The 13,217-nt window shown below is 32.4% G+C and overlaps 1 protein-coding gene across 2 annotated transcripts in view; it reads right to left on the bottom strand.

Annotated features, from left to right (window-relative positions):
- Positions 1 to 13,217, bottom strand: part of LOC145289818 (protein dj-1beta-like) — a 50,056-nt gene that overhangs the window by 13,172 nt on the left and 23,667 nt on the right. For both annotated transcript variants that reach the window (XM_080136439.1, XM_080136441.1), the window contains one exon: positions 6,512 to 6,760. In XM_080136439.1, coding sequence (XP_079992565.1) covers positions 6,512 to 6,727 — 216 coding nt within the window. In that variant the 5' untranslated portion in view covers positions 6,728 to 6,760. The remainder of the gene's footprint in view (positions 1 to 6,511; positions 6,761 to 13,217) is intronic.

Raw genomic sequence — 13,217 nt, 5'->3', positions numbered from 1 at the left:
AAAGATAATTAGTAAAGTAAAATCCTAAGATATTGAATTAAAAAAGCACCTTGTTTGTACAAAAATATAGCTTAATTACCTCCAAAACTGAGTGATTCTGTTGTTCACAAAAACGCAACAAACGAAAGTTTTGTAAACACGGAATATACAGAAGCCCAAAATTTCAGCCAGTCGAAAGACTGAAAATGACATCATGTAATTAAAAGGGAGGAGGGGGGGTAGTTTTCTTTTGTTTTTCCAGACGTGCATCCGTACATTCCTATCCTGAAAGTTTGTATAATTTTTACCATTTTTTTAATTTCATTATTTTTCTATGTTCCTGTTTTTAAATTAATTTTTCTTTTTAATTATTGTTCAATATTATATAAAAATTATGTCACGCCGAAAGTTTCACATTCATTTAAGCAAGGAAAATATTAAAATGTTACATATAAAAATTATGTGAAACCTGTAATTTTAAAAAAAAAAAATTTTTTTTTTTGCTATTATAATTTTTTGATGTGAAAATATTAAATAAACAATGCGAATATCGGTAGTTCAAGAAATTCATTTTTTCGAGTTATATCAAATACATTAATAACGACTTTAGGACCTTTTATGGTAATGTTCCTGTAAAAATTAAATAATTTTTTTTAATTGTTCTAATTTTCGAGGTTTTATTTTTATAAAAAAAGCAAAAATAAGTTCAATCATTTTTTTTTTTTTTACTACTGAAAACCATAACTTATTTTTTTTTTAATTTGGTAGATTAGTGTCTAATCGATAATATTCCACTGAAAAATAAAAAGCGTGTGTGAATTGTGCCCAGTCAACCCAAAGATTTTTAAAGTTTGAAAAAATTGAAAATTTTAAAAGTAAATGCATTTTTGCATTTGCATTTCATTATGTTAAAATGTGTAAGCGCACACAAACTCTGGTTAAAAAAATTAAATTTTATAGGTTTTTCTTTTTTTGGTGGACTCACTAGTAGTACAATTCACACACCCCTTATATACTTATTTTATTTATTTATTTTTTTTCAATTATTATCGATTGGAAAACAGACAGTAATCTACCTGACCCTCCACAAAAAAAAAAAAAAAAAAAATGCATAAAATTCAATATTTAAAGATTTTGAGGGGATGCTTAATTTTATGTAAATTAAATGTAAATTTAATGTAAATCGATCCCCCATATTGGAAATTTTTGACAAGAACACTGAAACAATAATAAAAGAACACTAAAAAAATAAAAAAGTATATTTCTTAACATTTTGTTGTAAATATTCAATTAAAAGACTTTATAATTCTCTTAAAAAGTTCATTTCCTACAAATTTTCGTACATTTTTTAGAAGTTTTAAATAAGTTATTTTTTTTATTAACTTCCAACAAATTTTGATAAAAAATAAAAACAAAAATAACAAAACAACCCTAAGCCTAACACCTCTCCCAAATCGATGTACATTTAAATCCTTTGTTAATCTTAGGGTTTAGTGTCTCTCGTCGAGTGTTTCCAATATGGGGGAGGGGGGGTCAATTTACTAAAGTGTTGTATGTAAAACTAAGCACCCCCTAAAAATATTTAAATATTAAATTTTTTTGCAATTCTTTTTAATAATCTGGTAGATTGCAATCGATAATCCACTGAAAAAAATTGAAAAATGACAAAAAGAAAAAATATATAAAAATATATTTTTTCTTTTTAGATAGTTTATTTTAAATGTTAAAAGCGAAAATGTTTTGTGTGTGTGTGCATTTTCGTGTATGTCCAAGAAAGTTTTTTTTTACTGAGAACCAATCGGTCGCCTCACAACTTCTTAAAACTTTTTATATCATGCCTAAATGATAATATCTATGAGTTAACAACAAGGGTCGCCTGTCTATTTAATTTGCCCGACTTTGAAAAGATAAATATTCAACAATTTTCGATTGCTGCATGTGCATTAAGCTTTTTCGTATAAAAAAAAGAAGCGAACAGACTTGCGGTAAATAGTTGGCGTCATTAACTCATCAAAAATGGGCACCTGCCAAGTCGCACGGTTCTTTTTTTCAAACTTTATTATTATTTTTCAACTGCGTGACAAGGCTTTGTTTTTTTTAAAACAAACACCCGGCTAATGATTTACCCAAAAACACACACACCTACAAACACCCAGGCAACACTGGGTACCCCCCCCGCTAGTGTTCAATAAATAAAAATAGCAACCCACCAAAAAAAAAAAAAAAAAAAAAAAAAAAAAAATTATGGGGTTTTCGTATATTTTATATGCAGTTTCATATTTTATTCTTCTGGACAAGTGAAAGAAAGAAACATGGCATCCAAGAAAATATCGGCTTTCTTCACAAAACCGAACCAAGTAGAAATGCAGAATGAAACTGAGATTAAAAAGAATCCCTCGAACGATAAACAAGATAATGGTGACGACACAAAATGAAAATAAACTGTCCATTATAGGAGAATTCCGACAAGTTTGGTTGTCAACTTTCACCCGGCTACGTTATGACAGAAAAAACAGGATGTATTAATTTTTGTCATCAGGCTGGTTCAATTTTGGCTGATTTTGTTGATGGCAGTAGTAAATTTAAACGTGAAAACGTCCTTGCCCATAGTAAAAGTCTTAGACATGGCAAGTGTCATGACTTTGTCACCAATAAAAAAGGCAAAAAATTGATTGAAAACTCTCACATTGCCAAGAAATTTCTTGAGGCAGAAATCAAAATCAAACAAAAAGGATTTGACAGATTTAAAAATTAAATTTAACACAGTTTACTGCATAGGAAAGGGAGAAATGGCCTTTACAAAATTCAAGCCTTTATTCTTACAATATAAAAATGGGCTACCTGTGACACCTGCATACAGTAATGATGTTAGGTGTGATGAAATGATATCTACTATTGCAAGCACAATCAGAGATGAGACATTGGAATCTATCAGTAACTCATCATGATTGATGGCGCCACTGACAGCTACGAGTCAGAAAATGAAGCAGTTTATGTGAGAATAGTATTGAATGGCAAAGCAGAAAATAAACTTGTTGAAGTTATTACTATTATTGAACATGGCCAAGGTATTATCTCTGCTACTAAATCTGCTCTTTCAAAAGTGGGAATCAGTGATAATGAAATGTCATCGAGAATTGTTGGGTTTTGTACAGATGGTGCAAATGTGAATATTAGACAGAGGAATGCTGTTCTGTTACTATTAAGGCAAGAAGTTCTCCATCTTATTGACTTTTACTGTATGGCACACAGGCTTGAATTAGCCATATTGAAGCTACAAAAACAGTTTCCTTTTATGCAGTCTGTCAATGATTGTCTACATTTGATATGGAAGACTTACCACTTCAGCCCAAAGAGCAAGAGAGAAATCAAGATCATTGGAGAAGAACTTGAAGCAAGAATTTACTCACCAGCACCAGTGAAAGGTACCAGATGGGTCCCCCATGTAGACAGGGCATTGAGAGTCTTTTTACAAGGAAAGATGATCATTTGGCTGAGGATCATGGTCAGTATGCAGCAGTCGACACTCATACGGAAAATCTTGCAGCAACATCATCAAATGCAGACGTCACTGATAGAGCTAAGAAAATACACAAGTAATTGAGAGACCTTGTATTCACTGCATTTTGCCATTTTGTATCTGACCTGTTTGGTGAGGTAGCTTTGCTCAGTCTAAAACTACAGGTCAACAATCTGATTCTTCCTGTACCACTCTTTATTCTGTTCTGTGCAGAAAAGGCACTGTCACCTTCTGCGGAAGTAATTGGAAGAGTGAGCATTATTCTCACAAGATGAAGTACATTGCAGAAGTCAGTCTTGTATGGCTCCTTGGTTAGTAGGTCCTGGATATGACCTTAAACTACATCCAGCTTGCGGGCTTTGGGGAGTGTGGAGCCACCCTTTAATTGCCATTGCTCCCAGGTCCACTCTGACCTGGAGTGGTAGTACCTGTTAGGGTCCCAACTATGGGTTAAATTGACTTGAGAAACAACAAATATATTCTATTAAAAAATTTTTTCGCCACTGTAATGACCAACAGTATTTCATACTATAGAGATAGACTTTTGGTATTTTTTTACAATCTGCCCCAGCGTAGTATAAACACCCCCAATCACCCCAAGTTAAGAACGGCTTTCAAAATACCAACCCACCAAGTTAACTGCTTTTGAGGTGGGGGGGGGGTATTCCGAAAGCCATTCTTAACATAGAGAGATTGGACACATCATAAAAATTGGATCTTTTTTTTTTTTTTTTTGCACTTCTACACTATTAGGACGAAATTTCAGAAATCGTAAAACTGAATTTCACATGAAAATAATGGTATCTACTTATTCCTTGTATTTTTAAGATGGTTATATATAAAAAAAATGGTGCTAATGCACTTATTGATCCGCGCTATTTTTTTAATATCATTTTCAAGTTTAATTAAAATGTTTTTATTAAATTGCAAGGTTAGAGTAAAGAATAGTTACATAACACCCTCCATTCCCCATGTTAAGAAGGACTTTCTAAATAGTATTATTTCAGTACAGATCAATAAGTGCACTAGTACCAAAAAAAAAAAAAAAAATGACGAAAATCAATAAGATAGAAAATTATTTATTAAAGAAAATGAAAAATAGAATTTGATGAAAACAATCGTAAGACACAGGAGAGTTCAAAAGGGAGGTAATTTTCTGTTTCGATTTAAACAAGATGGCCGCAAATTTTCACCTGCTAACACAAAGTTTTTGTTTTTTTTCAAATAATTTAGTAATATTCAAGTAATTTCGACTACATACTTTGGAAGCTAACATTGTAATTTATCAGAATTGACAAAAAAAAAATCAGTAAAAACCATTGTTTTTTTTTACCTGAAAACTCCATTTATCAACAACAAAATTTTGTCCTAATAGTGTAGAAGCGGCATTATAGATAGAAAAGTAATTTTGATAACATTTATTTGTTATTTGACAACTTTTTCGAATCTATGTGGAATTAACCCTTTCTTCTTGTTCTTCGGTAGCTCTCAATATTACTTGTTTTTCGAACTGAATAAACATTTTAAAACACTAAAAACTTATTCAGGTAGAAAAGTAACATCTTGTCTTTGATAACATTTATTTGTTTTATATATATATATAATGGGATGTGTGGGGAAGTAATACAAACCCGAAAAAAGTTACTGAACATTTATTAATAATTTCTCACTTTTACAAACATTTGTTTGCAATGGACACTGAAAACTTTTTTTTTTTTTTTTTTAATAGTATTTGCGGATGGGTATGCCGACAGGTTTGTATTACTGTACACAGATTCGAAAAAGTTGTCAAAAAACAAATAAATAACAAATAAATGTTATCAAAGGCAAGATAAGTTACTTTTCTACCAAACTGGATATATTTTTCGTGTTTTTATTCAATGTAACATGTTTATTCAGCTCGAAAAGCATACAGTGTTTACCGATGTATTGGAAAATTCAAAATGGCGCCCGACTCTCTCTTTAACACGGTAAGTTCGGGAAAAAGTATTATAAATCATAAACTAGACAAAATACTGTTAGAAACTCGCTCAATATATGTTACCGTGACATAAGTTGACATATATTCGGTTGTTTTTTAATAGTATTTTGTCTAGTTTATTATTTATAACACCTTTTCCCAAACTTACCGTGTTAAAGAGAGAGTTGGCCGCCATTTTGAATTTTCCAATACATCGGTAAACACTGTATGCTTTTCGAGCTGAATAAACGTGTTAAATTGAATAAAAACAAAAAAATATGGTATTATTATACAAACACCGTGACAGCGTTAGGGTTAGGGTTTAGGGTTAGGCTTAGGGTTAGGGGTTAGGGTTAGGGTTAATTCGCTGTCACGGTGTTTGTATAGTTTTACCAAAAATATATCCAGTTTGGTAGAAAATTAACTTATCTTGCCTTTGATAACATTTATTTGTATATAACATTTTGATAACTTTTTCGAATCTTTGTGTACAGTAATACAAACCCGGATCACCAATTTACATAAACGTTAAGCGTTCTAATTCTGCGTAGCAGCAGCAGCATGCCTAGATATTTACTTTTTGATACTAGTGCATTTATTGATCCGTGCTGAAATAATAACATTATTTAAAAAGCCATTCTTAACATGGGGAGGGAAGGGTGTTTTGTACCTATTCTGTACTTTAACCTTGAATAAAAAATATATCATAAAACTTTAATTAAACTTGGAAATACGATTTAAAAAATAGCGCGGATCATCAGTAGCACTACTAGTGCACTGCACTAGTACCTTTTTTTTTTTAACTATATTATACCAGACGTGTTTGTGTGTGTTTCTTTTTATTTTTTTTTATTGTTTCTTTTTATGTTTTTTATTTTTATTGTTTCTTTTTGTTTTTCTTTTTATTTTTTGGCCTTCAAATTATTTGAAAAGGTCAAGGTTGACAAGATAAAATGAATTACGAAAACATGAAATGAGCCAAAGTTTCGTATTAATTTTTTACTGCAACTTTTAAAGTTATTAAGTAACCAAAAAGAAAAAAAATTACATACTCCACCCCTTCTCAAGACATCGATGGTAATGACAGCCTCCATCTCTTCTGCTCCCTCGGCAAGAATTACCAGTGCAGACGGCATATTTGTTTTAGACGCGGCCGAACGAAAGAGAAGAGTTAAGACGACAAACAGGAGGACAAAGCACGAACGATAAGGCGAAGTGCGCATGTGCACCGCGACCGGATGTGGACGAGACCGGAACATGCCTTTCATCTTAACCGGAATACTTTGTTTTTCTCGCCGGCACTTAAGGAGAAAAAAAAAGGCAATAATTATTATTATTTTGATATTTCAATGAATTCTTTCAGAAAAAAAAAAAAAAGAACAACAGTGACGTGAATTAGTACCTCCTCTAAGGAAATTGTTTTGGTTAATTTTGTTTATTTGTGTACAATTTACATCGCTTGGCTTGACTAACTCGCCACTAAACTTGGCCAAAATGCCGGTCGTGCGTGATCTAATTTAGAAATTATATAATTTTGGGAATATAGGTGAAGGTCACAGAAAATTACACATTTTGGCGATAACATCTTGGTTTTTGATCGCAAGGTCAAGGCTGCTTTAGCAGTGTCAGATGTCGCCATTAAAAATGAGTGATAAAAATCTGAATAATTAAACTCATTGTCTTTCGAAGCTTATAACTACTTGAAAAATGTAATTTAACCCCCTTTTTTTTTCAATAAAAGAAGGAAAGACCAAATTTTAAAATAATAAAAGGTTTAATAGAAAATATGCAATATTTTTTAAATCGGTTTTCTTTAAAAAAGAATTCAAGAAATTCAACGAATTTTAACTTACTCCAATTATAATAAATATATATAAATTCCAAAAAATCACTTACCTATGAAAAATGGTGCTTCCATTCTTCATTTATAAGAATTTGTCCATATTTATATTTTATATCTCATGTACTTTTTAAATAAAAGAATTTTTTAAGTAAACATAAAAAAGGTCGCGATTTTAAAATTTAATAACATGTGGTCACGGAGCGGATTTGCCCCCCCCCCCCGTTCTTCCAGTTGACAAATACGGAGGCTGAAAAGCGCCATAATTATTTCAAAAATGTAAAAACAACACATTAGACCAAATAGATTTCCCCTTTGAATTTATGACATGTGGTTACTGTCAACACTCAAATTAGTCAATCATGGGTCACCGTATTTGAAAATGATCACATTTCACTCATCAAAGTTTACTTTAAAAAAAAAAAAAAACGAGAAAGTATATATTCAATTTTCTAGGCCTTGCTTGTTCATAAAAACATAAAATTGATGGCCTTTATAATCGAACTTCAAGAAATTTTAATTTTAAGGTGGACTCTTGAAACTATCATTCCCAGTGAAGCAATCCTTTAATTTAATTTAAACCCAAGGGCTTTTTGTTCACCGAACTCTTACGCTTTCCTGGCTTATTCTACATCTATTTTTTTTATTTTTTTATCTGTGTTTGTATATATATGGATATATGTATGTGTATATGCGTATATGTATGTGTATACATATATATATTCTTTTATTTTACTTTATTTTTTACGAGACCACTTACCCCTCACTCCTCAACCACATTTCCTACTACTCTGACCCCCCCCCACACACACACACACTTGTCTGTATCCCTTTCTTTTATGCACCCCTAATAATTATTATTAATAGTATTTTCATTATTAGTAGTAGTAGTAGTGGTGGTGATGGTGGAGGTAGTGGTAGTAGTATTGTTACTACTATCTTTATTATTATCATTATTATTACTGTCTTGTTTTACCGCTATTACTATATTATTAGTATTACTGTCTTGTTTTATCGCTATTACTATATTATTATTATTATTATTATTATTATTATTATTATTATTATTATTATTATAATTATCATTATAATTGCTGTTATTATTATTATCCCCGTTATTATCCCCGTCATTGCTATCATAACCGCTACCATTATCTTCATTTTCACTACTATTAACATTAACTTTGAATTTACTTTTATCACAACTATTGGTAATATTATCTTTAAAATTTTATTTTTAATGTTTATCTTTAATTTTGACTTTATATTTATTTTTATCTTCAATTTTACTTCTATTTTATTTTCATCTTTATTATTGCTACTATTATTAATATTTTCATTACTATTATCTTTCTCACTATTATAATTACCCTACTATTATTTGGTATATTTTTACCATTCTCATAAGTAGTAATGGTTTCCTTACTCCTCCACTTTGCCATCTATATGTATACTTAACCTTTTGCATCAAGTTAAACACACTCATAGTCATTGCCATCCTAATCTCCGACCGCCCCCTTATAATCATACTCCCTATATCATAACAGGAAAAACTTATAATTATATTGCCGCATATTACCTTTCAATTTTACAAGCTTGCATAACCCCCCACACACACACACACACACACAAAAATTATAAGTGATTTTATAGTTGCCATTTGCCGTTTAGGTGGCACTAATCAAAATTACCACTCCATAGAAAATAGACACCCCACAAACCGTTAAAATAAATTAACACACAGCAACAATATACCCCTAACTTAACCCAAATATATATACCCCTTAATCTCAACACTATGTTAAAGACCATATACAATCTTATATATCATACTATATATAACAAGCTTCTCCTTATTTATTTAGAATTCAATAAAGTCTCCCCCAACATTCTATAATTCCTCTTAATCTTTTTTGTTCCTAATTGTTATGGCGAGATGAGCAATTCACTGCCGGAACTTTTTATCGAAAGAACGTTATCACCGGTCACCGGTTGTGAGAGCCTTCCCTGGGCGGGAACACTTGAAAAACGTAACATGCTGTCTCTGTAAATATTCTCAATAAACTTCTCTATTTCTTTATTACTTCAGAACCTCTTTATCCATTTATTTCCCTGGTGGAATACCTTTCTTGAATATCCTTTTATTACGGCCACCCACCGCAGGATATATTAACCGGCGACGAGGATGAGATACGAACTGTAAATTCATCTAAAAAAAAAAAAAACAAAACACGTGGTAACCGAGAACATTCTGAAAATTGTTGTTCACAAAGTTCACTTTTAATTGAAGAAAAAGCTTCTTAGAAAGCGAAAGACTGGTGTCTGCCACAAATTTACGCAAGTAAAAAATAATTTTTATATTATTGACGAGTTAAACTCTGTTTCTCTTTTTAAACTCCCAAAGAGTTGACGTTATATAACGTGTGTGGGTGTGTGTGTGTGTGTAAATTGTGACTTTCTTCATGAGAGATATTTTTACGTGTTTTTTGTATTTGGTTAATACGATAAAAAAAACAGCAAATAAACAATACTGAGGAATCTGTGTTTATTTAATAAAGAAAATTTTTTAAAAGAAGTTTACGTGTGTCTGCTGAAGTAAACGAAAAAAGAGTCTCTTGAAATTTTGTCAAGTGTTATTTTAACGGTGATTTTTTTTTTTTCGGAACTTTCCTATGTGTTGACAATTTTCTGTGAAAATAAGCATCTTGTTTTTGAACAATATTTTTTTTCTCTTTCTCTGTGGTATACGTTAACTTGCTATTGATACATTTAAAAAGAAAATGACATCGGAACAAATAGCAACGTTGACGAAAACGTTAACTGAGAGTTTAATCGCTCAACAAAAAACCCAAATGGATTTTCAAAAACAAATGCTAATTCAACAAGAACGTTTCAAAACTCTTGTAATACAACAAACGACGGATAATCGCTTATTTTGTGAAACGATTTTGTCAGAAAAATCTAAGGAGGGTGCATCCAGATTTTTTCGGCTGAGGGTATAGCGAACTCGCTTTCAGAGTTTAAATATGACCCAGAAAAAGGTGACACTTTTCCAGCCTATTATCGTAGGTTTGAAACGATATTTACAAAACGATGCGAGAAGTGGTCAGATGAGGAAAAAATAACACTATTACTCCAAAAAATGGGCACAGAAGAAAATACTAAATTCACGAATTTGATATTGCCTAAAAAACCGGAAGAGATCTCTTTTTCTGAAACGGTGAAAATTTTGTGTGTTATATTCGGTGAAAGAGATAGTCTTTTTCATACACGGTATAGGTGTTTAAATATGTCAAAAAACGAAGCTGATGACATTGTCACATATGCGGGCAAAGTCAACACCCAGTGTGAACTGTTTAAATTAAAGGATTTATCAGTGGACATGTTTAAGTGCTACATATTTGTCCAGGGACTGACAGCACCGAAGGACAAGGATTTAAGGTCAAGGATATTATCAATCATGGAGCAAGACCCGGAAATGAACTTGCAAAAAGTGACAGAAGAATGTCAAAAATTGATAAATGTAAAAAGGGACACTACGAGGATAGAGGGAAAAGTCACATCCCAAGTCCAGGTAGTAAAACAGAAGACATTTCCAAAAGACAAAGGGAAAAGTTTTGAATGTTGGAGTTGTGCGGGTCCGGTCCGCACTTAAGAAAAAACTGCCCTTATAAAGACCAACGTTGTACCAAATGTGGCCTAGTGGGACACCAGGCATCCCACTGCTGAATTAAGCAAGACAAAAGACGGAAATGAAAGCCAAAAGAAAATGTGGTCTTGTCCAAAGAAGAAATAAAACAAGGAGGAAAACGGAAATTCGTTCACACACAAATAAATGGTCACTCAGTGAAGCTACTTTTAGACACAGGTAGCGATATATCAATTATCGACGAAGTGACCTGGAAGAGAATCGGTGGTCCAAAACTGAGAAAAACACAAAAAATTGCAAAAGGTGTTTCCGGAGAGCGATTAAAATTCATGGGAGAATTTAATTGCAGTGTTTCGCTTGGATCGAAAACTTTTTCCTCAAACCTTTCAGTTGTTCCAGGAATAAATTCTTGCCTTTTTGGAATTGATTGGATTGTTTTGTTTGATTTATGGGAGCTACCCATAAATTCATTTTGCAATAATGTAAGAGCGTTGGAAAAGAAAAATTCCAAACAAAATGACCATTTTCTGGCAGTGTTAAAAAGTGAATTCCCCAAAGTTTTTTTCAGAGGGATTAGGAGTGTGCACCAAAACTGAAGTAAATTTTGAATTAAAACAGAATGTGAAACCTGTTTTTAGACCAAAAAGAAATGTGCCCTTTTCTTCAAAAGAAGATATTGAAATTGAACTAAAAAGACTACAGAAGAATGGTGTAGTCGAAAAAGTTGACTATTCTGAGTGGGCGAGCCCCACTGTGTATGTTAAAAAGGAAAATAAGAAGATTCAGGTATGTGCCGATTTTTCTACAGGCCTTAATGGCTGTCTGATGGATCATAGTTATCCACTTTCATCTCCTGAAGACATTTTTACAAAGCTGAATGGAGGTAGAATTTTCTCCAAAATCGACTTATCGGAAGCTTACCTTCAGGTAAAAGTCAGTGAAGAATGTTCTAAGTATTTGTGTATCAATACACATCTAGGACTTTTCCGACTAAAAAGACTTCCTTTTGGATTAAAAGTGGCCCCAGCACTATTTCAGCAAATAATGGATACGATGCTTGCTGATTTAGATGTTGCAATCGCATATTTGGATGACATCCTTCTCAAAAGTAAAAATGTACAGGAACATAAGGAACACATCAGAGCAGTTTTTCAAAGAATTGAGGAATTTGGTTTCAAGTTAAGTGCCGAAAAATGTGAATTCTTTTTGAAACAGATAAAATATCTTGGTCAAATTATCGACAACCAAGGCAGAAGACCGGATCCTCAGAGAACAGAAGCAATCGAGAGGATGCCAGCACCCAATAATGTTGCCCAGTTACAATCTTTTTTGAGTTTGGCTCAATATTATGCTATTTATATTCCAAACATGCATAAATTGAGATCACCATTGAATGATTTGTTAAAAAAAGGACAAAAGTGGATTTGGTCAAAAGAATGCCAAAATGCGTTTGAAGATATTAAGAAATGCCTGCTATCAGATTTAGCTCTAGCACATTTTGATCCACAGAAAGAATTGATTGTTGCATCAGATGCAAGTGACTACGGAGTAGGAGCAGTTCTTCTCCATAAACTTGAAGATGAATCAACAAAGCCAATAGCCCATGCATCCAGATCACTTTTGCCGGCTGAAAGAAACTATTCCCAAATTGAAAAAAAAGCTTGGCGATTATTTATGCCATTAAAAATTTCCATAGATTTATTCATGGAAGGATGTTTACTTTGCAAACCGACCACAAACCCTTATTGACTATTTTTGGCTCTAAAAATGGCATACCTACACACACTTCAAACAGACTCAACGATGGAGCATAATTCTACTAAATTATAACTTTAAAATGGAGTACATTTCATCCAAAAATATCGGACATGCAGATGGACTGTTCAGGCTCATCCAAAAGTGTGCTGAACCTTTGGAAGACACAGTAATAGCTGCATTGACAGAGAAAAAAGAACTCTCCAGATTACTGTACAATACAATCAGAGAGTTACCAGTGACTCTAGACGAAATAAATAAGGCAGCAGAAAAGGATGATTATATTGTGAAAATGAAAAAGTTGGTGCAACTAAATGGAAAATCAAAGAAAGACCTTAAAATTTTACCATTTTTCATTTGTGCTCAAACCTTGATGTACGCAGACAGAGTCGTCATACCGACTACGCTTCAGAGAAGAAATTTTAAAAGAATTTCATAGTGGTCATCCAGGCATGTCGAGAATGAAAGCTTTAATGTGTGGATATACGTATTGGCCTAGGATGGACTAGGACAT

Source organism: Euprymna scolopes, chromosome 2 (genome assembly GCF_053919585.1).
Source record: "Euprymna scolopes isolate OS-2025 chromosome 2, ASM5391958v1, whole genome shotgun sequence".
NCBI classification, from domain to species: domain Eukaryota; kingdom Metazoa; phylum Mollusca; class Cephalopoda; order Sepiida; family Sepiolidae; genus Euprymna; species Euprymna scolopes.
Note: the sequence above shows the minus strand (reverse complement) of the source record. Positions and strands in the feature narration are given on the sequence as shown.